At 40.2% G+C, this 27,333-nt stretch overlaps 1 protein-coding gene across 1 annotated transcript; it reads left to right on the forward strand.

The window, feature by feature from the left end:
• UGDH (UDP-glucose 6-dehydrogenase) lies at nt 1–27,333 on the forward strand. Its single transcript, XM_060778424.2, has 13 exons — nt 1–292; nt 5,845–6,013; nt 8,485–8,586; nt 11,664–11,864; nt 11,947–12,144; nt 13,119–13,266; nt 15,243–15,337; nt 16,657–16,787; nt 22,917–23,050; nt 23,698–23,789; nt 23,883–23,993; nt 25,413–25,567; nt 25,615–27,333. The coding sequence occupies exons 2-12, from the start codon at nt 5,852–5,854 to the stop codon at nt 25,521–25,523; spliced, it is 1,485 nt and encodes a 494-aa protein (XP_060634407.1). The 5' UTR covers nt 1–292; nt 5,845–5,851; the 3' UTR covers nt 25,524–25,567; nt 25,615–27,333.

The raw sequence follows: 27,333 nt of genomic DNA on the forward strand, positions 1-27,333 counted from the left end.
CCTTGGTGTCAGGAGCCTCGGCTCGGAGGAGGCGTGTCCGCCGCTTCCCATCCGCGCCCGGAGGCCCTGCAACTCCCTTCTTGCCTCCTCAGCGCCGGAAGCCCGCCATAAGCAGCCCTTGTGGCCTGAGGCGTCGAGGAAGGGGAGGAGCGGGAGAGGAGAGGCCTGCACACTCTCTCCTCCCTCGGTCCCGCCTCCTGAGGGCCTTGAAATAGGCCCGGCCAGGACGGCTCAGAGCCACACGCCCGTTTGGTTGCTTTTCCGCCTCTTCCAAGAAGACATTGGGACCACGGTAGGAAGGGAAAGACTCTCCTTTTTCTCTCCTTAATGCCTGTATTGTATTTGTCTCCTGTTTCTGAGGCCTCTGGGTGCCAGCCTTTACTAAAGGGGCTTGTTTGGAAAGAAGCGAGGAAAGAGATAGGTCCTTCCTTTGATTTGGTTGAACTGGGAAGGCCTTTTGGGTCCATCCATCCCTCCTCACAAGGCTGCCTTTGTCAGGCCTTTTGTTTGGTGGGTTTTCACCAAATAGAACCGTGGTTCTCAACCTTCCTAATCCCATGACCCCTTAATACACTTCCTCATGTTGTGGTGACCCCCAACCATAAAGTTATTTTCGTTGCTGCTTCCTAACTGTAATTTTGCTACTGTTGTGAATTATAATGTAAATATCTGATATACAGGATGTATTTTCATTCATTGCACCAGTTGTTGTTCAGTCGTTCAGTCGTCTCCGACTCTTCGTGACCTCATGGACCAGTCCACGCCAGAGCTCCCTGTCAGCCGTCACCACCCCCAGCTCCTTCAAGGTCAGTCCAGTCACTTCAAGGATGCCATCCATCCATCTTGCCCTTGGTCGGCCCCTCTTCCTTTTGCCTTCCACTTTCCCAGCATAATTGTCTTCTCTAGGCTTTGCTGTCTCCTCATGATGTGGCCAAAGTACTTCAACTTTGTCTCTAGTATCCTTCCCTCCAGTGAGCAGTCGGGCTTTATTTCCTGGAGGATGGACTGGTTGGATCTTCTCGCAGTCCAAGGCACTCTCAGAACTTTCCTCCAACACCACAGCTCAAAAGCATCGATCTTCCTTCGCTCAGCCTTCCCTAAGGTCCAGCTCTCACATCCGTAGGTTACTACAGGGAAGACCATGGCTTTGACTAGGCGGATTTTTGTTGCCAGTCTGATGTCTCTACTCTTTACTATTTTATCGAGACTGGACATTGCTCTCCTCCCAAGAAGTAAGCGTCTTCTGATTTCCTGGCCACAGTCTGCATCTGCAGTAATCTTTGCACCTAGAAATACAAAGTCTGTCACAGCATTGCACCAGATTTGGCACAAATGTCCGATATGTCCAAATTCGAATACTAGTGGGGTTGAGGGGGGTTTGATTTTGTCATTTGGGAGTTGTACTTATAATAATAATAATAATAATATAATAAAACTCCCCGAGGGGACTCAGAGTGGTTCCCAAGTAACATCACAAAACATACAGAGTAAAAACAACATAACAAAAGATTGACAAACAAAATATAAGTATAAAAATTGTTGCCATAACACACATATATTAAAAGTAATCCTGCCTGTTCAAGGCAATTAAAAGTTTAAAAGTCCAAAAATTCTAGGGGGCCTGGGAATTAAGTGCAATGCTATGGCAGGCAACAATAATATTAGGTACGGGTCTGTGGCTGTTCATTCCGGGGCCAATTAGAGGAAAGAATTTGGGTAACTGGTAGGAAGAATAAGGCCGTATTGGACAATAGTTGCTGGGATTTATAGTTAACCTACAATCAAAGAGCATTCTGAACCCCACCAACGATGGAATTGAACCAAACTTGGCACACAGCCATGTCAGACTACATAGAGAAACCATTGAAATCCACAAGCATGTGGGCAATTTCAGCAGAAAGGAAGAAACCATGAAAATGAACCAAATCTGGTTACACTATTAAAGAACACCAGAATCAAGACAGTAAATAAAGAACAACACCCAGAAACAGGAATTCCAGACAGGTAACAACCAGGCTTTGAAGCTGCAAGGCTACTCAGTGTTAATCAGCATGGCCAATTGCAACATTCACACTTGCTTCAAACAGACAAGAGTTTTTTCACTTCATATGCCTAATTTCCAACAAATTTCTGAGGATGCCTGCCATAGATGCAGGCGAAACATCAGGAGAAAATGCTACTGGAACATGGCCATACAGCCCAAAATACTCACAGCAACTCGGTGATTCCGGCCATGAAAGTCTCCGATAACACGAAGTGTGTTGAATTGGTTGAGACTCTTATGAGGTATTAATTGAAAAACTATAGTAAAATGTTGTTGTAGGATGTCCTACAAAGACAAACTTTTTGCAGTTTAATAAACCTTTCCCATGTTTTCATGATAGAACCAATTAGGAAATGACATTTATAACTCAGGAACAAAAGTGGAGTTACATAGTGTAATAATGTTCTTTGTTGCTTGTTTCTTCTTTCAGCTGGGGGTTTTAAGTTACTGCAATGCTGAAAAAAACTGAAAATTTAATTTGGGATGGTAGGATACCTAGTAATAATAAAAACTACTAAATAAGGATACTTAGTAATAATAAATACTAGTAAGTACAGATACTTAGTAATAATAAATATTGTAAGTGGGGATACTTAGTAATAATAAATACTCTACATGAGGATATTTAGTAATAATGCTAGCAATCTCCAGAAGTGACTGAACTTATAAAATAATATTGCATTCTCCCATATTTTTTGTTGTTGCTGTATACCATGAAGTGGCTCTGATGTAGGGCAACCCTCTCCTAGAGTTTTCTTTTGCAAGATTTTTTTCAGAGGAGATTTGCTGTCCCTTCTGAAGCTGAGAGAGTGTGATTTGCCTAGCACCGTCCAGAGGGTTTCCATGGCTGAGTGGGAATTTGATCTCTGGCCTTCTGGACTTTATTATTCATTATTGCTGAATCATTTATTCAGTACATTTGGGATGTGAAAGGAGTTGTGCAATTTTTTATCCTTGCAACATTTCTGTGATGAAAGTTTGTTAGAAAATGATTCACTTAAAGCTACCAAGTGAATCTCATGAGTCGGTGAAGATTTGAAGCCACATGGCCACTCACTTGGGAACCTACCCACATAGGAACACTGGATTTTTTTCTGGGCCCTGAAGGTGGCCTATGGAAGTCTAAAGCAAAACACCAGATGCCAGTTTTGTATTGATGCTTGGTGCACGAATATTTTTTGTGACGTGGTTGAATCCATTGGTGCAGAGATAAGAGACATTGCTGAGAAGCCAATCCATGGTGTACAAAATGCAATGCATTATGTATGCGCTAGATTCCCACCAACTGCAATATAATGGATCATAGAATTAGAAAGGAATACAGGACCATCTAATCCAGTGGTTCTCAACCTGGGGTCCCCAGATGTTTTTTTGCCTACAACTCCCAGAAATCCCAGGTAGTTTACCAGCTGTTAGGATTTCTGGGAGTTGTAGGCCAAAAACATCTGGGGACCCCAGGTTGAGAACCACTGATCTAATCCATCTCTGTCTTGTAAGCATCTACTGTGAATTAACCTTGAGAAAGTAGCCATCTAATCTCTGTGTAAAATCCCCAATGGAGAATTCACCATCTGCTGAAGTAGCATATTCTGTTGTCAAACAGTACTTTAATTCAGTTTTAATGTTTGTATATTTGTAGATTGTAGACTCTACTAAAAAGCTTCTAATGTAAACTGCTTTGAGTATCCATGTTGGAAGAAAAAATGGGGTATAAATAAACATAATAATAATAGTAATAATTATTCAGTTGCAGTCTTTTTTTTCTTGGAATTTGAATTGATTGCTTTGACTCCTACCACTTGAAGCAGCAAAAAAACAAGCTTGTTCCATCATCTCTGCAACAAGGCCTCACAACCTCTGAGGATGCCTGCCATAGATGCAGGTGAAATTTCAGGAGAGAATGCTTCTAGAAAATGGCCATACAGCCCAAAAAACCTACCACAATCCAGTGATTTTGGCCATGAAAGCCTTCGACAATACATCTCTGCAACAGCCTTCACATATTTAAAGATGTCATTGCTCAGTCCTCTCTGTTGCAGGCTTCACATACCCCAAAATCCTGCCTTAAGTTGTGTAAGAGTGATGGAAGTTGCGGTCCAAGAACATCAGAAGAGCAAGACATAGCCCACATATGTTCTATCCATTTCTATGCTCTGCAATAGCAAATAATAGATTCATAGTGTTCAGAGTATATGCATTTCCAACTATCAAGTACAAATAGGAGAGGAGTTTTCTCCATAATGTCTCAATTAGAGTTTTCCAGAGCAATTGTCCAGAGCTTGGAAAAGTTATTTTGGAGGATTTCACCTTCCAGAATCTTCCAAACATAATGTCCATATGTGTTGGAAGATTCTGGGAATTGGCCATCCAAAAGTAACTTATATGTGGTCTAGGCTCCATAGACAAGAAGAGTTTGTATCTTTGGTCAAGAACTTCAAGATAATTCTTTTAAACAAAATAGCTGTGCCTTCTCCTGGCAGTGTAATATTGTTAAGTCATTTGCTCAAAAAGCAGATAGAACCAGATGTGATCAATTTAGCTGTCAATGCTGGAATGCTGATTCATTAAGTTCAGTCTACCTTGTGAGCTGTGCCACAACAGAGTGGTTGTGTATACTAATTATAAACCATAGCTGTACTTGTCTGAGGATCCAGTCAAAACATCTTTCAAACAAGTCAAATTACAGGAGTAAGAAGTAAACCCTTGTAATTTAAAGTGGGCAACTGCAGGAGGTCAGCCAGTCCACAAAGCAAAGCAGTTCTGAAATTCTCACATAATTTGTGTGTGTTGCATAGCAAATTCCTCTCCATGTCACCCATTTTGCCACTTTTTGTGGGAGCAAAAAGATAGGGGGTGGGGGATGCTACTTGTCAGTTGCTAATGAAGCTAATAACCAATTGGTAGAGCAAGTGGCAAACCATATCTGGACAACACTGTAAAATTCATGGGGTTGCCATAAGTCAGTAAATGAATTCAAGGCGCGTACACACACACACACTTTTCAGAAAGAGAAGAGAAGGGAAATTGTTATATGCATGTGCTAACTCTTTCTGCGCTGTCTTATGGTGCTCATATAAGTCAGCCTGGGTCTTACATTGCACAGCCTTATTTCTCACATGGTTTACATCTTCTGGAAGGTTCAGAAGTAGCCTCTGACTATCTTAAAAGACCTTTCACTTTTGTTAGTTGAGAAGTCTCTTGTGTTTAGTTCCTTCAGGAAAGTGTGTGACACTCTGCTGACTGGTTCTCATCTAACTAACATGGCTTTTAAGCCTGCCAAGTTAGGAGGAGATGTAGATGTTTTCCCCCCTTGTGTCTCTCTTTCACTTATTCAATTATAGTAGAGATTGGAAACATTGCTTTTTTCAGACTTTAATTCCCAATTTCCTACGCAGCAACTTGTTTGACTTGAGGATACTTATGGTTTTATAAAAGTAACTTTTCCAATCTCTGGATTACACATGTTAAAAAATTGCATTCTCAAAATTTCCTTGCTCAAATATAATATGCAGAAATTAATACTTTGTGCAAAGAAGGAAAACATGGTGCCAGTTGGATCTGTCTTATTCAGCATAACTCATGTCTATTGCCTTGAGTGCTATTTTGACTTGTCTTTATTATTATTTTGTTTATTTCTTGCTTTTTCCCTGATAATGGGACTCAAGGAGTACAGATTAAAAACATACAAAAACATCAATAAAATAAGCACACAGGTTGAGCATCCCTTATCTTGAATTGCTTCAGCGTTTGAACTATTGTAAGATTAGCTGCTCCAATTTTAATTTTTTTCTTTTCACCAGAACTGCCATGTTTGAAATCAAGAAGATCTGCTGCATTGGGGCTGGTTATGTAGGTGGGCCAACATGTAGTGTCATTGCTCATATGTGCCCAGGCATTAAGGTCACGGTAGTTGATGTCAACGAATCTAGGATCAACGCCTGGAATTCTGACACACTTCCAATTTATGAGGTAAATCATTTATTTAACAGTAATACATTTTCACCTTTCTCTTGTATTTGCTTTGTCATGTCTTGGTACTACCTCTTATTATTACGAACATCTACCAAAATGCATGCCTTCTTTATTTAGCATGTGGTTGTTGTTAATCATATTGATAGCTCATTCTTTCTCCAGTGTCCCATTTTACCTTTACAATTCCAAGTCATCAAAGCAAAATGAGAAGCAAGTGACTTGCCCAAAGACAACTAATCAACTTAAGTGAACTTTCTACAATCTGTGTACACTGTTTTGTTGCCCAGAGTTCTCCTTGTGGACTTTGAACTACAGTTTTCTTGGTCTCACAAACACAATTCAGCAGAGAAATTTGATCTAAGAGTATGTGGGCCTTACTCAGCTGAACAATGGAGTTAAATTCTCATTCTGGGCATAGGAGCAAATAATTTTGCAGCCCCTTTTAATGTTGGCCTGTTGGTGGTTGTTTTTGAAATTGCTGCATGCTGTGGTACAGGATCACACTGAACTCTGTGTTACTTTTAATTTGTCTTTTGAAGAAACCAAAGCAAAACAGAAAAGGTGAATTCTTTAAGACAGCTTTAAAATAATGTATTTTAAATCACTTGCTTATTTCCTGAAGTTAATGACAGAATGTGTGACTCTTGTTAGCTTAATATGTGATGGGAGTGTGTTCTTAATGTAAATATACTGTAAAGTAATGTTGTTACCTTTGTGATAGTCCTGTAGCCTTGTTTTATCTTTCAATTGAATTTTAACCTAGGGTGTAAATTAGAAGTGGGAAATTTAGAATCCTGGGGCTGTATGTGCCTTTAGGCCTGAATGCAAAGGCTGTCTGCAGGCAAATGATTCAGACTTCTGGCAAGAGCCACCTCTTCCTCTATCAGCCCTCACTGCTGAGGCATCTTTCAGGGGAAATGAGGGCATGGGCATCACGGCTGGATTCTGGAGATCCAAGAATTACCAGCCTAGATTGGATTCACAGAGAGCCTTTGTATAACAAGGAAGAAAAGCAAAAGTCCTCATGGATAGGTTTGAAGTAAAAACAGTCCAGTCTCAGAAGGAATGGATGTCTATGCTTCTGGCAGCTTCTTTAGTACCCTTCTGCAGAGGCTACTGGGAAGCAGAAGCCAGAATGAGTAGAGAAACCCAAGGAACTAAGAAATGGAAAAGCTAATGAGTCCTATCTGAGTTCTCTCATGTCACTTTTTGCCCTTTGAGCCCCTCATAGATGTTGAATTTGTGTAATGTGGCAGCAAAACATATTCAATGCTACAATGAGATGGAGGGAGAGTTGCTGTTTTAGAGAAGAATCTCACTTCAAAATATGAATCTAGTATACTTTGGCAGGAGTGGGTAATGTGTGTTTCTCCAGATGTTGTGGACGAAAGTTCTCTTAATCCTCTGCCTTTGACTAACACACCAGAGAACCTTCCGGAGGACCAATGTTTCCCCACCCCTTGTCTATGTTAATCCTGTGCACCATGATTAGGTATGTCAAGGAGAGAAATGTCAGATACTTGTCTTGGATTTGGACCAGGAAAACAACTTTAAATCTGCTCTTTCGCTCCTGACCTTTAGAAAAAAATTAAAATCATGGTTCTGGGACCAGGCCTTCGGACAATAGATGTATGCAGCTTTTAGTGGGACAAGGACTGGAACGGCGACTCGACTGATTAGATTGTTTTATGGTTTTAATAACTGTTTTGATATTTGATGATGTACTGTTTTAATATGATTTATGTGTAAAGTATGGTTTTAATATTGTAGTTGTAAGGCATTGAATTTTTGCCATTATCTATATGTAAACAGCTTTGAGTCCCCCTAGGGGTGAGGAAAGCGCTATATAAATGCTGAAAATAATAAATAAATAAATAAATAAATAAATCAATAACTACATACCTACAAAAGTCTCAGAGCCAGTTACAAGACATCAGGTGAATTCATTTCACAGGACTATTGTAGACATATACACCTCTTTGAGGTTGCTTTCCTTCTGGCATTGTGTTGCAGATCACCTGCATGTTTCATGTCTCCCTGAGGACTCTTTTATACTGGGGAACAGGGACAATAAGTTTTTAAGAAATATGTTGACCTGGGTTCATTTTGTTACAGAGGTTTGAAGAATGCGTGCAGATACCTTCATGGCATCCGTTGATTTTTATTCCCTGTGAATCTCACTATAGATCACAACAACAGAAGTGATCTGTAGTGAGATTAACAAGGGCTATCAATGTAAAAATTGAATGCAGATCAAGTTGTACAAGAGTACAATGGGCTGGAAGATTCCTGTTTGACATCTCTGCTATTAATTATTTTTGAGGAAAGCACTGTGAGCCATTAGTAGCTAAAATCACCTATTAGATTATCGCCTTGGTAATATTTGCAGAAGGCAGCTATGCTGTTTGCTTATGTAAAACTCAATTTTTAACACTGAAACTATATGCTGGTTTATTTACTTTTTACAGCCAGGACTGAAAGAAGTGGTTGAATCCTGCCGGGGCCAGAACCTCTTTTTTTCTACCAACATAGATGATGCCATTAAAGATGCGGATCTTGTGTTTATTTCTGTAAGTAATTGCTGCTGTTCCATCAGGTTGGCAATGAATGAGGCCCAGTCCTCAACAGCTCTACAATTTTAATACTATGGTTTCCTTTATTGAATAAATGCATCTATCTTTCTCTTTTCCTAATGCCTTCAACTTAACTAAGCATCACAGTCTTTTCTAGTAAGTTATGTCATCTCATGATATATCCAAAGTGTGCCCAAATTAGGGGGAAATTGTGCCTAATTTGCCCTAGTAACTGTTCATTCTCTTTTTAGCAATTCCTAGTATTCACAGAATTATTCTCTAATATCACATTTCAAATGAGTTAATGTTCTTTCTTCCAATGCTCTTCACTGTCTAGCTTTCACGCCCATACATAGAAATAAAAATATTGTGACATAGATAATTATTTATGTTCAAAGTTTGAATCTGATCAGTATGGGTAGCAGTCAGAAGTGGGAGAAAAGGTCTCTTATTTTGACTGTCACAGTAAACTGTTATGCATATGTTATTTTATGGGTAGTGAAATAGAAAGGGACTTACAAAAAAGTACTTATATTTATTATGGGATGGAAAAGCATGGGTTCATGAGACGAAGCAGAAGTACATTTGCATAGCTACAGTAATTGTGTGCAGTTTGTATGATTCTAAATGTCAGGCTTTCTCCAGAGAAAGTACGTAAGGAGTGATTGAGGAAACATTGCCTTATTCCAGGGAGAAAATCCCACCTTTTTCTGAGTTTCTTTGCTCTGCAGAACATTGAGTTCCAGTTGAATTACCCCTACTGCACATAGGATTTTTGACTGGTATGCCCTAGTCAGATGTTGCCATCTCAATTTAGATGATTTTTCATAACTTTACAGCAACTAATATCACAAAATGCTTTCATATCACAGCGGTCTGTTGGTCCTTCTAACTCAATATGGTCTGCATTAATTTACACCAGTTTTCCAGGGCTTCAGACAATTTCCCATCCCTGAATGGGGATTAGAAATTGGGTTCTGGGATTTGTAGTGCACAAAACATGCACTCTGTTACTGCGTTGCAATCCCTTTTTTTGGGACAAAAATTGCAACCATAGGAGGGGATGATTCTAATTTGAATTTCAGAATTATCTTGCATTTTTGAGTTCTCAACCCCTCTGACATCACACCAAGGACCTTGCCATTCCCGACAATCTCAGAATAAATTTGCATTTTAGAATTGGAAAACTGTGAAGACAAAGAGGCTCAGTAGTAAAAATATATGCTGAAAGCTGGTACAAAGAAGGAAAATGTGTGAAATAGTAAGGGTCACACAGCATTGCAGAGGTGGCATAAATGGCCCTTTCATAAATTTTACATGAGTGTATTGGTGTTTACTTACTGTTAATCCAACTTGTTGGCTTACTGAAGGGCAAATACAAGAAACACCTCTCTTTTATGGGAAGGAGTCACATAGGCAGTTTTTCTTGGGTGCGTTTGTTCACATAAATAAGTCAACTAAGAAGCCTGCTCCCATGCAGGTTTTTGGAGTTGTAGCAAAAAGAAATGAATGTGAGGAACTGTGCTGATTACATTATACAATTGCAATATTCCCATGAGTGAATCTACACTGCTAAGCTCCATTTCTTCCATATCAAGAAAAGCATAATTCTTGGTGTGATGGCAGAGGGGTCTCAGTTAAGAAGAGATAGAAGCACCAGAATCCTTAAAGCTAGTAGGGGGTCAGAGAGCAAGCCTGATCCGGAAGCGTTTATAGTGGAGATGGGGAGCTGTGGGGAGTCTGATGGCTGGAGCTCCCTTCCCTAATTTTACTAGCTTCATACTACCATTTTACTAGTCACTTCTGGTTTTGCAAGTTTGCTTTTTGTGATTATACAAAGAGAGATGTTATTCTGTAGATATTTAAGATATTTTGAGCAATGAGTCACGCTGGAAGAACAACAGAACAAATACAAACATTCAAACGCATCTTTTAATCAATTAACTAATGTTATGGTTTTCTATAGATATTTGAAAATACATTTTTATATGTGTGTGGTACAAGTGGTCTAAACAAAACATCTCAGGTCACATATGGTCCATTGGCCGTGTAATTCCTAATGTGGTCTATTGACATTATGAGTTATCATATGATCTGCTTTGGCCTCTGCTCACAATACCTCTTTGCTCATCCGGTCATGACTTTATCATTCTGCCCTTTCCTCTCAGTTTTGCAACAGTGCACAGGTTCACTCACTCTTTGCTTGATCTCCTTCCAGTTAAAAACTTTTGCAGATTTAATTTCTCTCAGTCTCAGCCCCCCACTTCTCATGCACACATGTATACACAATCTTGCTCCCCTTCAGTAACTTGCATTTATGGACCGGCTTTCTCCAGCTGGATCATCTCCAGTTGTGTTGGTTGACAATCCCAGAATAACAAATCCAGACAGTACCAAGTTGATGAATGTAGTTCTGTACTTCAACAGGGAAAAGGCAACTTTTTATTTATATATGTGTGTGTGTGTGTGTATGTGTGTGTATACACACACATACATAGAAACATACAATGTTCAAAATTCAGCAGTCAAAATACAAGTATTTTTCCCCAATCCCACCACCACCACCACCACATTCTCCCCCCCCCCCCCCCAGAAACAGTTTACTACTCTTGCTATACTTATTACAATTGTTCAATCATGAGGAGAGGCATATTTAACTCCTTATATCTATCTTTCCCCTTTATTCTGGAAATGAGACCCTTCCATTTTGCTTCCCAGGTCCTTCTGATTTGGCCCGTCCTATAATAACTTTTCCTTTCACTAATATAATCTTGTAATAGGTAGTCAGCTAGATAATTATAACAAGTTTTTATATCCCATTTCTTGTGGTCCTCCCAGCCTAGGGCAACTGAGGCTTTAATTATATCCATCATGATTTTTATTATTTCTTCCCATTCTTTAAATCCCCCTTTGCCTTCCATTTTCTGAGTGAAAAATTGTGTCTTGTTCCAATCTATTTTTATCCCCAATAGTTCCTCCATTTCCTTTTTAATTATTTTATGGAACTTTTGTATTTTTTCATATTCCCATTAGGAAAAAGACAACTGTTATTTATTTGTTTATCTGTCAACTAGGTTAATACACCAACAAAGACCTATGGAATGGGAAAAGGCCGTGCAGCAGATCTGAAATATATTGAGGCTTGCGCGAGGCGGATTGTTCAAAATTCAAACGGTTATAAAATTGTGACTGAGAAAAGCACTGTCCCTGTCCGTGCTGCTGAGAGCATTCGCCGCATCTTTGATGCCAATACAAAACCGAACTTAAATTTGCAGGTAAGATTGCTGCCATTTTGACATGAAATGGTGTTTGGTCTTGTGGACATATATCAAACCCGTATTTGGTCTTTGCGTGCAGGTTTTGTCCAATCCGGAATTCTTAGCAGAAGGTACAGCAATCAAAGATCTAAAAAACCCAGACCGAGTATTGATTGGTGGCGATGAGACTCCTGAGGGCCAAAAAGCTGTCCGTGCCCTGTGCGCTGTTTATGAGCAGTGGGTGCCCAAAGAGAAAATCCTTACCACAAATACCTGGTCATCTGAACTTTCCAAATTGGTTAGTATTATTTCACATTCTCACATCAGAAAAGTAAATGAAGTATCTGTTTAGCAACATTGGTCCTTTATCTTGTGGTAGCCTGTGGCAAATACTATGAAACAAATCCCCCCCCCCCCCCCCCGCCCTCGTGGGAAAGCTTGATTCCACAATCCTAGTTTTAATGAGCCCCCCTCCGCAAATAACCTGCTTCTCCTTTTATCTCACCCGTGTTTTTAATCAGTTTTTAAAATCATTTTCTCACACATAGCCGCCCATTGTTACTGTGAATGTGATTATTGTAATCTTGTATTGTTAATATATTCATATGTTTTATGTAATTATGATGTTGTTGTTTGTTGCATGCATTTTTGGTTTTATTTTGCTGCAATTTGTTGATTGGGCTTGGCCTCATGTAAGCCGCCCCGAGTCCCCGTTGGGGAGATAGTGGTGGGGTATAAAGTTGTTGTTTTTTTTATTATTATTATTTATTACTACTACTACTTGCCACAGATGATTTCATATTTATTTTTTTAACTTCATGGAAGAGAGTAGACTTTGCCACAGAGAGCACTAAAGTGGTCACTAAGTGCTGTTGTCTTAAATATAAAAGTCTATCTCCACAAAAACTTAAAGGCTAGAAACCTGATTTTTTATTATATACTTACTCGTATTAATAAAATGCACAGTGCATAATCTTCGGACAGTGCAATTATATATCACGTTAGATAGTGTGGGATTATGGCTGTGATGTAGTAGTCATTATGTTCTTGAATGTAGTTATATGTTAATGCACCAAAGTCCAGCATTGTGCATATAGTATTCTACTTGTGTGTAACTGAAAGTAGGGATTTTCTGTGATCCAGTTTCTAGCATTTTCTTGCTCCCATTCAGATGTTGCAATTGCTTTCTTGTGCTTGTCTACCTATTTTCCATCCAATTTGTGAACAGAAGGTAGCATCTTGAGGTTATTTTCTCTTCTTTCCATTATCCAGGCAGCTAATGCTTTCCTGGCTCAAAGGATTAGCAGCATCAACTCCATAAGTGCCCTTTGTGAAGCAACAGGTGCTGATGTTGAAGAGGTTGCAAGAGCCATTGGAATGGACCAAAGAATTGGAAATAAATTTCTGAAAGCCAGTGTCGGTAAATAAGGAAAATGTACTGCTTTGGATGTGATCCAGTAGCTGCTTTTAGACCAAGGATGTTTAGCTTGTGGTCCTTTGAATATTGCTGAACCAGTTCTTATATAAGTCCCAGCCAGCATAATTTTTTTTATCGTGTCAGGAGTGACTTGAGAAACTGCAAGTCGCTTCTGGTATGAGAGAATTGGCCGTCTGCAAGGACGTTGCCCAGGGGACGCCCAGATGATTTGATGTTTTTATCATCCTTGTGGGAGGCTTCTCTCATGTCCCCGCATGAGGAGCTGGAGCTGATAGAGGGAGCTCATCCGCCTCTTCCCAAATTCAAACCTGCGACCTGTTGGTCTTCAGTCCTGCTGGCACAGGGGTTTAACCCATTGCGCCGGCCAGCATAATGATTAGTCAGGAATGATAGGAGTTGTAGTCCAACATTTTGGAAGCTGCAGATTGATAAGCCCTGCATTTGTCACTGCATTTTAAGTGGTCTTCAGATTTTCTCACTCACTTTGCCCACATGTTCAAGCACATCCTAAATACATCTTTTTAACCTATGCAACTTTTTATATATCCAGAAAAATGTCTAAAATTTGAGACAGCAACATGTGTAATAGATACAAAGGTTTTACTTGAGTTGGCAGTGACTAAAGGTTTTGTAAAGTGAATGTGAAGCAATCTTTGGAACTAAAGGGAATATTTCATAATCTTTGGAAGTGAAATGTAGCCAGTGTAACCCTAATAGGGTCACAGGGGACCATAGGCCAGGTATGGGAGTTTTATAATTCTTCAGCTATTGTTGGAAAACAACTCCCATCAGCCCTAGTCAAAGTAGTCTGTAGTGAGAAATTATAGGAATTATTCAGTAGCATGGGAACTATACATTCCTCCTTCCTGACTAGGTAATAGTAGAGAAAAGGTGAAACAGTTCCATTTACTCCATCACTTGGACTAACACAATAATCACAATAATCACATGCCCTTGTTCCCTATCAGATATTTATTTAGTATTAAATGTATTTATATCCCACTTTATCTCTCACAGAGGATACAATCTTTGGGTCCCAAGAACAGAATGTGGCTTTAACTTTGATCAAACAAACTACTGATTATATTGAAGTTTAAGTTTTATAATTAAGATCATTTTCTTTGTTTGCTTATTTATAAAGAAGCAGTTGTTTGTTGGTCCAAAGTAATGAAAAGAAATAAAACTTGCCATTGAAGAAAGTATTCCTATTGATTTCTTTATGGTTATACTTTCTAATCATAAGAATAAGCGAATTAGATTTTAGACTCCAGCTAGACAATCGTATTTGTTTCATTAGTATTTAGAGCAGTGGTTCTCAACCTGTGGGTCCCCGGATGTTTTGACCTACAGCTCCTAGAAATACCAGCCAGTTTACCAGCTGTTAGGATTTCTGGGAGTTGAAGGCCAAAACATCTGGGGATCCAGAGATTGAGAACCACTGATTTAGAATATTCTGTGGAAGGAGACTATGTGTGTGCATTTTAAAAGGGCCATTTTAGAAATTTTGATTATTGAAACTTAAAGTGTGAGCTATAATAGCTTGATAGGAAGTACCCATCAGAATCTTCTGTGGGTTCATTCATCTGGAAATTATTTATTTATTTATTTACAGTATTTGTATACTGCTTTTCTCACCCCGAGGGGGACTCAAAGAGGTTTACATATAAGTAATGGCAAAATTCAGTGCCAGTACAAACAATTACAATTATACACTACAATTAGACATAAATCAAGTTAAAAACAGTACATCCACAAGCAGTAAAACAATAATTAAAACAACAAAACTGTCTTGTCCGTCGAATCGCCATTCCAGTCATTGTCTTTCTGAAATGCTGCATACATTAGCCCCTCTGAACTCTTGGCAGTGTAACCTTTAATAAATTGTGCATAGGGATCAGGGTGCCAAGATAAATCCTTGTGGTGCAGACTGAGTTTTGAATTTTCCCTCCTTTCTTCAGGATTTGGTGGCAGCTGTTTCCAAAAAGATGTTCTGAATCTGGTTTATCTTTGTGAGGCTTTGAATTTACCAGAAGTAGCTCGTTATTGGCAACAGGTAAGAACAAATACAGTAGAAATTGTGCCCTTGCAAAATACCATCAATCCAATATTTATCCCACCCTGTTAGCAAGTATCTGAATAGAGCTGAAAATGAATATCTCTTGAAAGTCAGTCCTTCTTTCTCCCTCTTTAGCACATCAGTATGTATCCATATGCATATGGTGAGTAGGTAGAGTCATGTGAATGTGTCCAGTTCAGGACACTGCAGTTCAAGAAGGATATAGATTGGCTAGACCGTGCCCAGATAAGGGCAACCAAAATTTTCAAAGGTTTGGAAACCAAGGGCCACACAGCCATATAACCTAGAATATCAAGGCAGATAATCTGCAATATCTGCTTTGAACTTGATTATCTTGAGTCCACACTGAATATGATCCAATTCAATGTGGATTTTTACAGCTGTGTGGAAGGGGCCTCAGCCTTATGCAGAATGGCTTAGGGAGCTGGTTCTTTCTAGTCACTCCATATATATATGTGTGTGTGTGTGTGTGTGTGTGTGTGTAAAACTCTCAATAAAGATGATATTAAAAAAAAAGATTAGGAAGACTTTTCCTGACAGTAAGAGCTGTACACAGCAGATCTGTCTGTTTTATTTGGCCAATCTCTTTAAGGAGGAGGTTAATTCAGAGAAAGCAAGTAGTATCAGGACTCACAATGGCAGACTAGCCCAGCAGAGAATTTGGAGATTTGGCAACTAATTGATCTGACCAGGAGTAATTTCGGTTCAAGGATGCAGTGTTGATATTTGGCCTTCAGGAGGTTGGCGTTTGCTGTGCTGGAATTCACACCAGTAGTTACTGAGGTTCAGCCAACGATGGAAACCCTAACCACTGAGGTTCAGCCAATGATGCAAACACTAACCATTGCAATAGGTCACCTTCCTAACACCTTACAGATATGTTGGACTACTGCTCCTGTGATTCCCAACCCTCATGGGCTTGGTTTATGAAGATGATGGGAGTTGGTAGGGCAACACATCTAGAAGGACCCTAGATTTGGGAAGACTGTTATACAGACACATTTGGAAACAAGATGCGGGAGCTGAAGCTTATATAGATTTCTCAGCTCACCATCGTGGCCTTTATTTATTCCTGTATTTTATCTTTTGCTCACACAATTATCTTGCATGTATCATAAGCTAATAGAAAAACAAAAAACCCTTGTATAATTATTTTGAACTCCATACATGTCTCTGTATCTGTGCTTTTATGAATTTTCCTTAGTATGGAAAGTGACAGATAACATCCAGACAAGATGTTACTACCAAACAAGAAAAATCAGTAATTCCTTCCTTGTATCCTGTATAATTTGCAGGTGATAGATATGAACGACTACCAGAGAAGAAGATTTGCATCTCGCATAATTGACAGCTTATTTAACACTGTCACAGACAAGAAGATTGCTATTTTGGGATTTGCGTTCAAAAAAGACACAGGAGACACAAGGTAATACAAAGTGAAAATAATTTACAGTTGTAAAAATCACCTACTGCCTGGACCGTTTTATGCTTTGATTCCAATATATTGCAGTTTCTAGACAAAGGATATCTAAATTTTGTACCTGGGGTAGAATATAGTGTTGGGATGCATTGCCATGTTGTTCTATTCTCAAATGGCTCAAAACCTGTCAAGCACTGGAAGCTAGGAGATTGTTCAACAGGTTTATTTGAACAAATCACCCTGTCTTGTGAACAGAAGAAAGTGTCCCACAAGACTGAGATACAGCTCAGCTTTATGGTCAGCACTTTGAGCATGTGCACAAGCTTTTTTCTCTGATTCGCACCTCATCTCTATCTTTGTTTCCTTCTGGTGCCAGCTCTTATCAGTATTTCTGTGCCTACTTTTCCTCAGTAGCCCCCTCCTGTATCCCCTGTCCTATACCTGCTTGTTACTAGGCATTTGCCTTTTGAACTTTTCCCTTGCTTGAGCTCTGTGCTTTGCCTAGTAATTTTCCACCTTAGCCCCCCCCCCCCTTGTTCTAGTGGATAGATTTCTACTCCAGGTCCTAGTGCCTTCAATATCAAAGTTTTCATTCTCTTTATAGTGTTTATCGCCTTTCCATTAGTCTTTTTGCTGACTTTTCATTAAATTTGCACACTTAACTTCTTTGCTATATTATACCTGGCATTCTGCATGGGGGAGAATGTAGAGAGGCTGCACTCTTAAAGAATGCATGTTCCTTAATGTTTGATGAGCAAAGAGCAAACATTCCTGGCTATTGCTCCATAATTGGATAGAGAAAGAGATTCTTCCTGGCCTGTTAAACCAGAGGACCTGCATTATTTAATCAAGTTTAATTGATTCAATGATCCCATTTATCGGTCCTTGCCTCTAGCCTTGAAGTGAGTTCAGTACCCATTTGTAGTTCGCTGCGCAGCCAGTGTTTCATCTGGTTGGGGTGTTGCACAGCCACATGATGTCTTTGTGCTGTGAACCCCATTACAGACTTAAAACAAACCATCCAGTTGAAGGCCTAATTGTGTGTTCACAATTCTTTCCACTAAGTACAATATAAAACATAATGAGACCGTGATCTGTAAGTAAGTATTGTAAGACTATCGCTTCTCATGTTAAACTTCAATTTCCATCAGTCCTAGCCATCCTAGCCATGGTGAGGCATGGAGTGGAGCTATAGTTCAGTATTGCCTGGATTATAATAATAATAAAACTTTATTTATATCCTGCTACCATCTTCCCAAGGGACTCGGTGCGGCTTACATGAGGCCAAGCCCAAAATACATCAACAGTAAAAACAATAATAAAACAATACAACAGTTAAAATAAATCTCATAAACAAAAGTAAACAATAAACAGTAACAATAACAACAAGCATTTAAAACCTATGGCTGGGCCAAATGAAATAATTTAAAATTTAAGAAATAATGCTGGACATGGCCAAGTAGCATATAACTGGGATAGAGTTTTCAGGTAGAGATGGGGCACGCAGACAATCCTAAATCAGTGATAAAGTACATCTAGGGACATATTGCTGAGGGTATTTCCTTATTCTGGGAAGGCACACTGGAAAAACCACGTTTTCAGGCGCCTTCTAAAGACTGCCAGAGTTGGGGCATGTCTGATGTCCCTGGGAAGCAAGTCGTGGGGCCATCACCAAAAAAGCCCTCTTCCTCGTCCCCACCAATCGTGCCTGCGATACAGGTCAAACCCGCATTTTGGACTTTAGGAGAGCTGACTTCCAAAAAATGAAGGAAACGCTGAGCAGCATTCAGTGGACACAGATACTAAAAGACAAGGGAGCTACGGATGGATGGGAATTTCTCAAGAGTGAAATACTCAAGGCGCAATTGCAAACCGTGCCAACAAAAAGAAAAAATAGGACAAGTGCAAAGAAGCCAGAATGGATGTCCAAAGAACTTCTAACTGTGCTAAGACACAAAAGAGACATGCACAAGAAGTGGAAAAAGGGAGAAATCACCAAAGAAGAATTCAAACAAATAGCCAACACCTGTAGGGAAAAGGTCCGCAAGGCTAAAGCAAAAAACGAGCTCAGACTTGCCAGGGACATTAAAAACAATAAAAAGGGCTTCTATTCTTATGTCAGTAGAAAAAGGAAAAACAAGGAGGCGATAGGACCTCTTCGAGGAGAAGATGGGGCAATGCTGACAGGGGACAGGGAAAAGGCAGAACTACTTAATGCCTTCTTTGCCTCGGTCTTCTCACAAAAAGAGAGTCTTCAACCTCAGCAAGATGGAGTGGATGAGGGATTGGAGGACATCCAACCCCAAATTGGGAAAGAAGTCGTCCAGGAATACCTGGCCGCTCTTAATGAGTTCAAGTCCCCAGGGCCAGATCAACTACACCCAAGAGTACTGAAGGAACTAGCGGAAGCCATTGGCAACCATCTTTGAGAGTTCTTGGAGAACGGGAGAAGTTCCAGCAGATTGGAGGAGGGCCAATGTGGTCCCAATCTTCAAGAAGGGAAAAAAGGACGACCCAAACAACTACCGTCCGGTCAGCCTCACGTCGATACCGGGCAAGATTTTGGAAAAGATTGTTAAGGAAGCGGTCTGCAAACACTTAGAAACAAATGCAGTCATCGCTAATAGTCAACATGGATTTATCAAAAACAAGTCATGCCAGACTAATCTGATCTCTTTCTTCGATAGAGCTACAAGCTGGGTAGATGCGGGGAATGCCGTGGATGTGGCGTACCTGGATTTCAGTAAGGCCTTCGACAAGGTCCCCCATGACCTTCTGGCAAGGAAACTAGTCCAATGTGGGCTAGGCAAAACTACGGTGAGGTGGATCTGTAATTGGTTAAGTGGACGAACACAGAGAGTGCTCACTAATGCTTCCTCTTCATCTTGGAAAGAAGTGACAAGTGGAGTGCCGCAGGGTTCCGTCCTGGGCCCGGTCCTGTTCAACATCTTTATTAATGACTTAGATGAAGGGCTAGAAGGCATGATCATCAAGTTTGCAGATGACACCAAATTGGGAGGGATAGCCAATAGTCCAGAGGACAGGAGCAGAATTCAAAACGATCTTGACAGATTAGAGAGATGGGCCAAAACTAACAAAATGAAGTTCAACAGTGACAAATGCAAGATACTCCACTTTGGCAGAAAAAATGAAATGCAAAGATACAGAATGGGAGACGCCTGGCTCGAGAGCAGTACGTGTGAAAAAGATCTTGGAGTCCTCGTGGACAACAAGTTAAACATGAGCCAACAATGTGATGTGGCGGCAAAAAAAGCCAATGGGATTTTGGCCTGCATCAATAGGAGCATAGTGTCTAGATCTAAGGAAGTAATGCTACCCCTCTATTCTGCTTTGGTTAGACCACATCTGGAATATTGTGTCCAATTCTGGGCACCACAATTCAAGAGAGATATTGACAAGCTGGAATGTGTCCAGAGGAGGGCGACTAAAATGATCAATGGTCTGGAGAACAAGCCCTATGAGGAGCGGCTTAGGGAACTGGGCATGTTTAGCCTGAAGAAGAGAAGGCTGAGAGGAGATATGATAGCCATGTATAAATATGTGAGAGGAAGCCACAGGGAGGAGGGAGCAAGCTTGTTTTCTGCTTCCTTGGAGACTAGGACGCGGAACAATGGCTTCAAACTACAAGAGAGGAGATTCCATCTGAACATTAGGAAAAACTTCCTGACTGTGAGAGCCGTTCAGCAGTGGAACTCTCTGCCCCGGAGTGTGGTGGAGGCTCCTTCTTTGGAAGCTTTTAAGCAGAGGCTGGATGGCCATTTGTCAGGGGTGATTTGAATGCAATATTCCTGCTTCTTGGCAGGGGGTTGGACTGGATGGCCCATGAGGTCTCTTCCAACTCTTTGATTCTATGATTCTATGATTCTAGGTGGGAGCGCGAGCAGGGCCTCTCCAGATGATCGAAGAGATCATCTCCCTTTCTCTACAAAACCTACTAAATTATAGAAAGGTAAAGGTTTCCCCTTGACATTAAGTCTAGTCGTGTCTGACTCTGGGGGTTGGTGCTCATCTCCATTTCTAAGCTGAAGAGCCAGTGTTGTCTGTAGACACCTCCAAGGTCATGTGACCAGAATGACTGCATGGAGTACTGTTAACTTCCCATCAAAGCAGTACCTATTGATCTATTCACATGTGCATGTTTTCAGTTAGGTTGGCAGAAACTGGGTCTAACAACGGGAGCTCACCCTGCTTCTCGGATTCAAAACGCCAACCTTTCGGTCAGCAAGTTCAGCAGCTCAGCAGTTTAAACTGCTGTGCCACCAAGGGGCCATTATATACAGTAGAACATGAATATACTTTCTCCTATTTTTATGTCTGTTTTGTACATCCAGTCAAGGCTGTTGCATTAGGCAGAAGAGGGTCAACTTGTTTGCCAGCTACCTTTTACCTGCAGAGGATAAAGATCATGTCAGTGCAGTGACTCAGCAGTGACAGTGTTTCAGCAGTTTCATTATTTGAGCTGTTAACTTTCTGTTAATCATTAAAATGTTCACCTGCAGCATGCCTTATGGGAAACACACCCTCCAGAGTATAGGACTTCACATAACAGTGTAATTGAATCTGTTGCATTTGTTTATATTCTGTATTTTCTTCTAATAGCTATTCCTCTTTCAGTTCAGGATGCTGCTGTTTTGCATGCTTTTATCATAACAGAAATTATCTGGTCCCTTCCAAAGAAAACAAATGCACCATCTAATTCCTGAGGAGTGTAGCTTTCAACAACTATGATCAAACCTGTGTTTTGAAATTAGCAAGCATACTGTTAGGGTTACATCTCCTGACTTTACAGTCAAATCTAGGAATGTTTACTTAGAACAGTGGTTCTCAATCTTTCTAATGCGGTGACCCCTAAATAAAGTTGCTACTTCATCAATAATTTTGCTACTCTTATGAATTCTATTGCAAATATCTAATATGCAGGATGTATTTTCATTGTTACAAATTGAACATAATTCAAGCATAGTGATTAATCATAAAAACAATATGTTTGGGGGGTATGGACAACGGATGATGGGATTTGTAGTACCTTCAACCAGTTTAGCTCTGACTTCCACAGACCACTGAGATCCCCCACGATTACAGACCTGGACCAAACTTAAAACATGGAACTCCCATGACCAACAGAGAATACTGGAGGGGTTTGGGAGGAATTGACAGTGATTTATGGGAGATGTAGTTCACTTACATCCAGAAAGCACTGTGAACCCAAATGACTCTGGATCTGGACCAAACTTGGCATGAATACTCAATATGCCCAAATGTGAACAATGGTGGAGTTTGGGGGAAATGGATCTTGATATTTGGGAGTTGCAGTTGCTGGGATTTATAGCTCCTCTGCCATCAGAGAGCATTCTGAATTCCAACAAAAATGGAATTGAAGAAGCTTGGCATACAGAACTCCCATAACCAATAGAAATTACTGGAGAATTTTGAGGTTATTTTCCTGACATTTGGGAGTTGCTGGGAGTTGTTCCATCCAAAAGCATTCTGAACTCATGCAAGCATGGAATGGACTCACACTTGGCACAGAAAACTCCCTCCATCTGACCCAGCCCCTTTCTGAGCTCGAAAGGAGGCAAAGGCCGGGCAGTGAAGGCTCCACAGATGGCCAGGCATTGAGGATGGCAGAAAGAAGTTTACTCACCTTGCAGGCCTGAACAGAGGGTGAGTCTTCTTCCCCCGTGCCTTTGCCTCCAAAGCTTCTCCTCCTGACTACCCATAGGTCTGTGGGAAGAGCAGGAGGAGGAGCCTCCCAGAAGTGCCATTTGGCTGATTCAGGGGGTCGTCAGCCATTTTGAAGGGGGTGGGGCCGGCCAAGGCAGCTTCATGACCCCCCAAAAATGGCCAAATTACCCCCCCCCCAGGGGTTGCGACCCCCAGATTGAGAACCGCTGATTTAGGAAGTCTCTCTGAGTCCAGTAAGGCTCATATGTGTTTAATGTTGTAGTGTTATGATACAGGTTAACACTTTCTTGCAGTCTGCCCCTTGCCTACCTGTGTACCAGGTGTTATGTTTTGTTATTACTGAAAGTATTGAACTATTAACTATATCTTATGGAGGCTTACAAGCAAAACAAAGAAATAAAAACAACATTGTGTTCAATTTCTTCTTAGAGAGTCTTCTAGCATTTATATCAGCAAGTATTTAATGGACGAAGGTGCGAAGCTTCATATCTACGACCCTAAAGTGGTACGGGAACAAATCATTCTAGATCTTTCTCATCCGGGTGTATGTGAGGATGATCAAGGTGAGCAGAACCTCCTGTTGCTATGTTCTCCAACCTCTTGAGCAGGGGTCCTCAAACTAAGGCCCGGGGGCCAGATACAGCCCTCCAAGGTCATTTACCTGTCCCTTGCTCAGGGTCAATCTAAGTCTGAAACGACTTGAAAGCACATAACAACAATCCTGTCTCATCAGCCAAAAGCAGGCCCACACTTCCCACTGAAATACTAATAAGTTTATATTTGTTAAAATTGTTCTTCATTTTTAATTACTGTATTGTTTTTAAGTGATTTTGCACTACAAATATGTGCAATGTGCATAGTAATTCATTCATGTTTTTTTCCAATTATAATCTGTCCCTCCAGCAGTTTGAGGGACTGTGACCTGGCCCTCTGTTTAAAAAGTTTGAGGACCCCTGCTCTTGAGAATGCAGACAAGTCTCTGTTTATTGGAAAATAATTTTAGAGGATGGATGCTGTTGCCCCATCAGATGTGCTGGCCAGCAGCTCCCATCAATCTCACCAGCATAGCTAATGTTAATGGATGATGAGAACTGTTACCTACAACATCTCCAGGTCAAGTGGCTTTAAACCGAAATTAGCAGGGCTTGAATGCTGAATGTAGTTATATGTCACTCAAGTGTATTCTTTTCCTTTCTGATTTTCACTGCAGTGTCTCGATTGGTTACCATAAGTACAGACCCCTATGAAGCCTGTGATGGAGCCCATGCCCTTGTTATCTGCACAGAGTGGGACATGTTTAAGGTAAATAAAATGCCCTATAAAAAGAGAGACGAAAAAAAAGTGGCATGTAGTAGTTACTCTTGTCACTGAAATAATCTCTGGGGTCCCTTGCAGGAGCTGGATTATGAGCGCATTCATAAAAAAATGCTGAAACCAGCATTCATCTTCGATGGAAGGCGAGTCCTTGATGGTCTCCATAACGAGCTGCAAGTCATTGGCTTCCAGGTATTTTGATTCATAGTGAGATTCTTCATAGAATTGCTGATTTGTATGTTTAGAAGTAACCCTATCCACAATAAAAGCATCTCTTAACAGATGGCCATTCACATCCTGCTTAAAAATCTTCAGTACAGTTCCCTTCTAAGGTAGCCTGATCCACTATCGAAACAAGTTTGCTTATTAGGGAAATTCTTTCTATGTGTGGTTGGAATCTCTTTTATTTATTAAAATTTAAATTCATTTCTTTGGATCATCTGTTCTGGCCGGCAGAAAATTATTTATTTATTTAAAGCATTTATATTCCGCCCTTCTCACTCTGAATGGGACTCGGGGCAGAACACAACATATAAACTGCAAACATTCAGTGCCGAGACATAGACTATAATCAAACATAAACATTAAAATCATTTATCTCAACATTAAAATCCACTGTTTAAAACCATCTCAATCATCCGCTTGATCCATCTTGTGTGATAGCTCTTCAGACATTTGTTCTGGGAACGAGGGAGAGTGCCTTTTCGGTGGTGGCCCCTCGACTATGTAACTCACTTCGCAAGGACATCAGACATGCCCCAACGCTGGTAGTCTTTAGAAGGAGCCTGAAAACGTGGTTGTTCCAGTGTGCCTTCCCAGAATAAGGAAAACTTAGCAATATGTCCCCAAATGCACTTTATCATTAACATTGATTTAGGATTGCCTGCGCGCCCTCATCTTTCTTTGAAAACCCTATCCTAGTTAGAATCATAGAATCATAGAATCAAAGAGTTGGAAGAAACCTCATGGGCCATCCAGTCCAACCCCCTGCCAAGAAGCAGGAATATTGCATTCAAATCACCCCTGACAAATGGCCATCCAGCCTCTGCTTAAAAGCTTCCAAAGAAGGAGCCTCCACCACACTCCGGGGCAGAGAGTTCCACTGCTGAACGGCTCTCACAGTCAGGAAGTTCTTCCTAATGTTCAGATGGAATCTCCTCTCTTGTAGTTTGAAGCCATTGTTCCGCGTCCTAGTCTCCAAGGAAGCAGAAAACAAGCTTGCTCCCTCCTCCCTGTGGCTTCCTCACATATTTATACATGGCTATCATATGGCTATACCCTACCTTCATGAACAGCATTATTTTTTAAATGTTGAATTATTACATTTAGCCCAGCCATAGGTTTTTAAATGCTTGTATGTTATTGTTATTGTTTATTTTTGTTCAGATTTATTTTACTGTTTTGTATTGATTATTTTGTTATTACCTTTGTTTTATTGATGTATTGCGAACTTGGCCTCATGTAAGCCGCACTAAGTCCCTTGGGGAGATGGTAGAGGGGTACAAATAAAGATTATTATTATTATTATTATTATTATTATTATTATTATTATATCGTCTTTAGAAAAATATGTTCTGGATCTAAAATGTCTATTCTGTTCATTCCCTTTAGATTGAAACAATTGGGAAGAAGGTATCTGCAAGAAGAATTCCATTTGCATCTTCGTCTGATATACCAAAGTTCAGCTTGCAAGATCCCCCGCTCAAGAAGCCAAGAGTATAAGTTTTATTTAGTGTAAGGATTGCAACAGATATCGCCACATGAACTATAAGTCGCCCTAGGGCTGAGAGTGGCGGTCAATAAGTGCAAGAAATATAAACCAGCATGATTCGGAAGGGGAACATGAGCACATCTGAGCAAAGTTAAGCATGGAAGTACTTTTTATATCAATGGAAGAATGAGATGTGTGCTTAAGTGTCCCATATTGAAATCAATATAACTAAGCCGTGCTTAACTCTGGCGGTGTTGTGCTCAGCATTTCCTAATAACGTAGAGAATTTTACATGAGTAGTATATGATTGTATCTGGGACATTTCAATCCAGAATTTTATAATCTCTATTTTTATATACCGTAATTGAAGTGAAAATGGTACAGTTGATTGAGTTTCATAATGATTTTTATATTAAAAAAACCCCATCAGCTTCAAATTTCAAGACTTCTCCTACGAGAAGTTGACAAACTGCACTTTAGCATTTTTATGGCACATTTTCATATCGGAAAAAAAACACCCCACAGGATTTCCCCATTCTTTTTAATGTTCTTATACTACAAAGTATTGTTCTTGTTTGAATTTTTATTTTGCCTCTCATTGGGGCGAGGGCAAGTTAATGAAGGACCATTTATTCTATTAATAAGTGAATGCCAGAGGCTAATGTTATGTTTGTAGTTACTAGGGTGAAAAACCACCTGTAATGCCACTCACGTTGGAAGGCAGCTTAAAGCAAGCTAGCACCCACTTCTTGAGCTAATGCCTTTTCGAGGCTTTTGGGGGGATAGGCTACATTGTAGTTTAAAGAGGATTCATGTCATGTTCTTGCAAAAGAACAACAATGAGATAAACAAGTAGGTTCTTTGGCAGCCAGGAATCAGACACTTCCTAAAGAATTGCCTTCCTTAAAAATGGAAAAGCAAGTGGGTAAAAATGTCAGATTCTTTTTCAAATCATCAGGTGGAAAGTATAGTTGATATTTTGGCCTTTAAGCTTGGGATGTCAGGGAGAATGGTCTTGTCCCCAAAGTTAAATGACTGTACATTTTGCTAGGATGAGAATCTGGTCTTCTGGCTCGAACCAGCCTTTCTCCACACCCTAGTGTACGGATTTGTTCCTGATCACTACTTTAACGTATTAACAGTTTGCTTTGAGAATACGTCCCCCTGTATCCAGTGGGGATTACTGCTATGAAAATAGATGTAGGACTTAAAATAATTAAATCATTTTCTACGTTTCTGTAGTGACTCTGAAACATTAGCCTGACCTACCGATTACACTTTTCCTCATTTTGCTATCTTTCTTAAAATATGCACAATATGTCTTCTTTTTTCAACGTGTTTCATAAGCGCCATTACTTTTAAACAGAGAGCTGCCAAAGTTTTTCCTCCTCTGTGACCAGGGTACTGGGCCTGAAACTGGCATTCTCATAAGTGCAATGTGAATATAGGTAACTAATCCCCACCGCATTGACTATGCTGCCTAAAGCTTATGGGAGTTGCCGCCCATCAGCTCTAATGCTACACATTCCCCCCAAAGCAAGATAGATATTTAACTTTTTTTTCTGAATGAAGCAATGCCATATTTTGGACCACCCCACAGTCGTTTGCTCACTGCTATATTGAAGCTCTGAGTTGATGTTCGATGTTAATAGAAGCAACTGTTCTGCATCTTTTGCAGAACAAAACTTTGTCATATGAATCAAGTTGCTACCTCACTATGATTACAGAAATTGTTCTTTAAGATCATTGGTATTCAGCATCTGTGTTTAGCATTATTTTTCCATGTACTAATATGTTCAATTAAAATCTTTTTGCAGATAA

The sequence above is a fragment of the Anolis sagrei genome, chromosome 5 (genome assembly GCF_037176765.1).
Source record: "Anolis sagrei isolate rAnoSag1 chromosome 5, rAnoSag1.mat, whole genome shotgun sequence".
Classification (NCBI taxonomy): Eukaryota; Metazoa; Chordata; class Lepidosauria; order Squamata; family Dactyloidae; genus Anolis; species Anolis sagrei.

Coding starts and splice junctions, on each gene's coding strand:
- UGDH (XM_060778424.2), top strand. CDS start 5,852: ATGTTTGAAATCAAGAAGATCTGCTGCATTGGGGCTGGTTATGTAGGT. Junction 6,014..8,484: donor ACACACTTCCAATTTATGAG/GTAAATCATTTA, acceptor TACTTTTTACAG/CCAGGACTGAAAGAAGTGGT. Junction 8,587..11,663: donor CGGATCTTGTGTTTATTTCT/GTAAGTAATTGC, acceptor TCTGTCAACTAG/GTTAATACACCAACAAAGAC.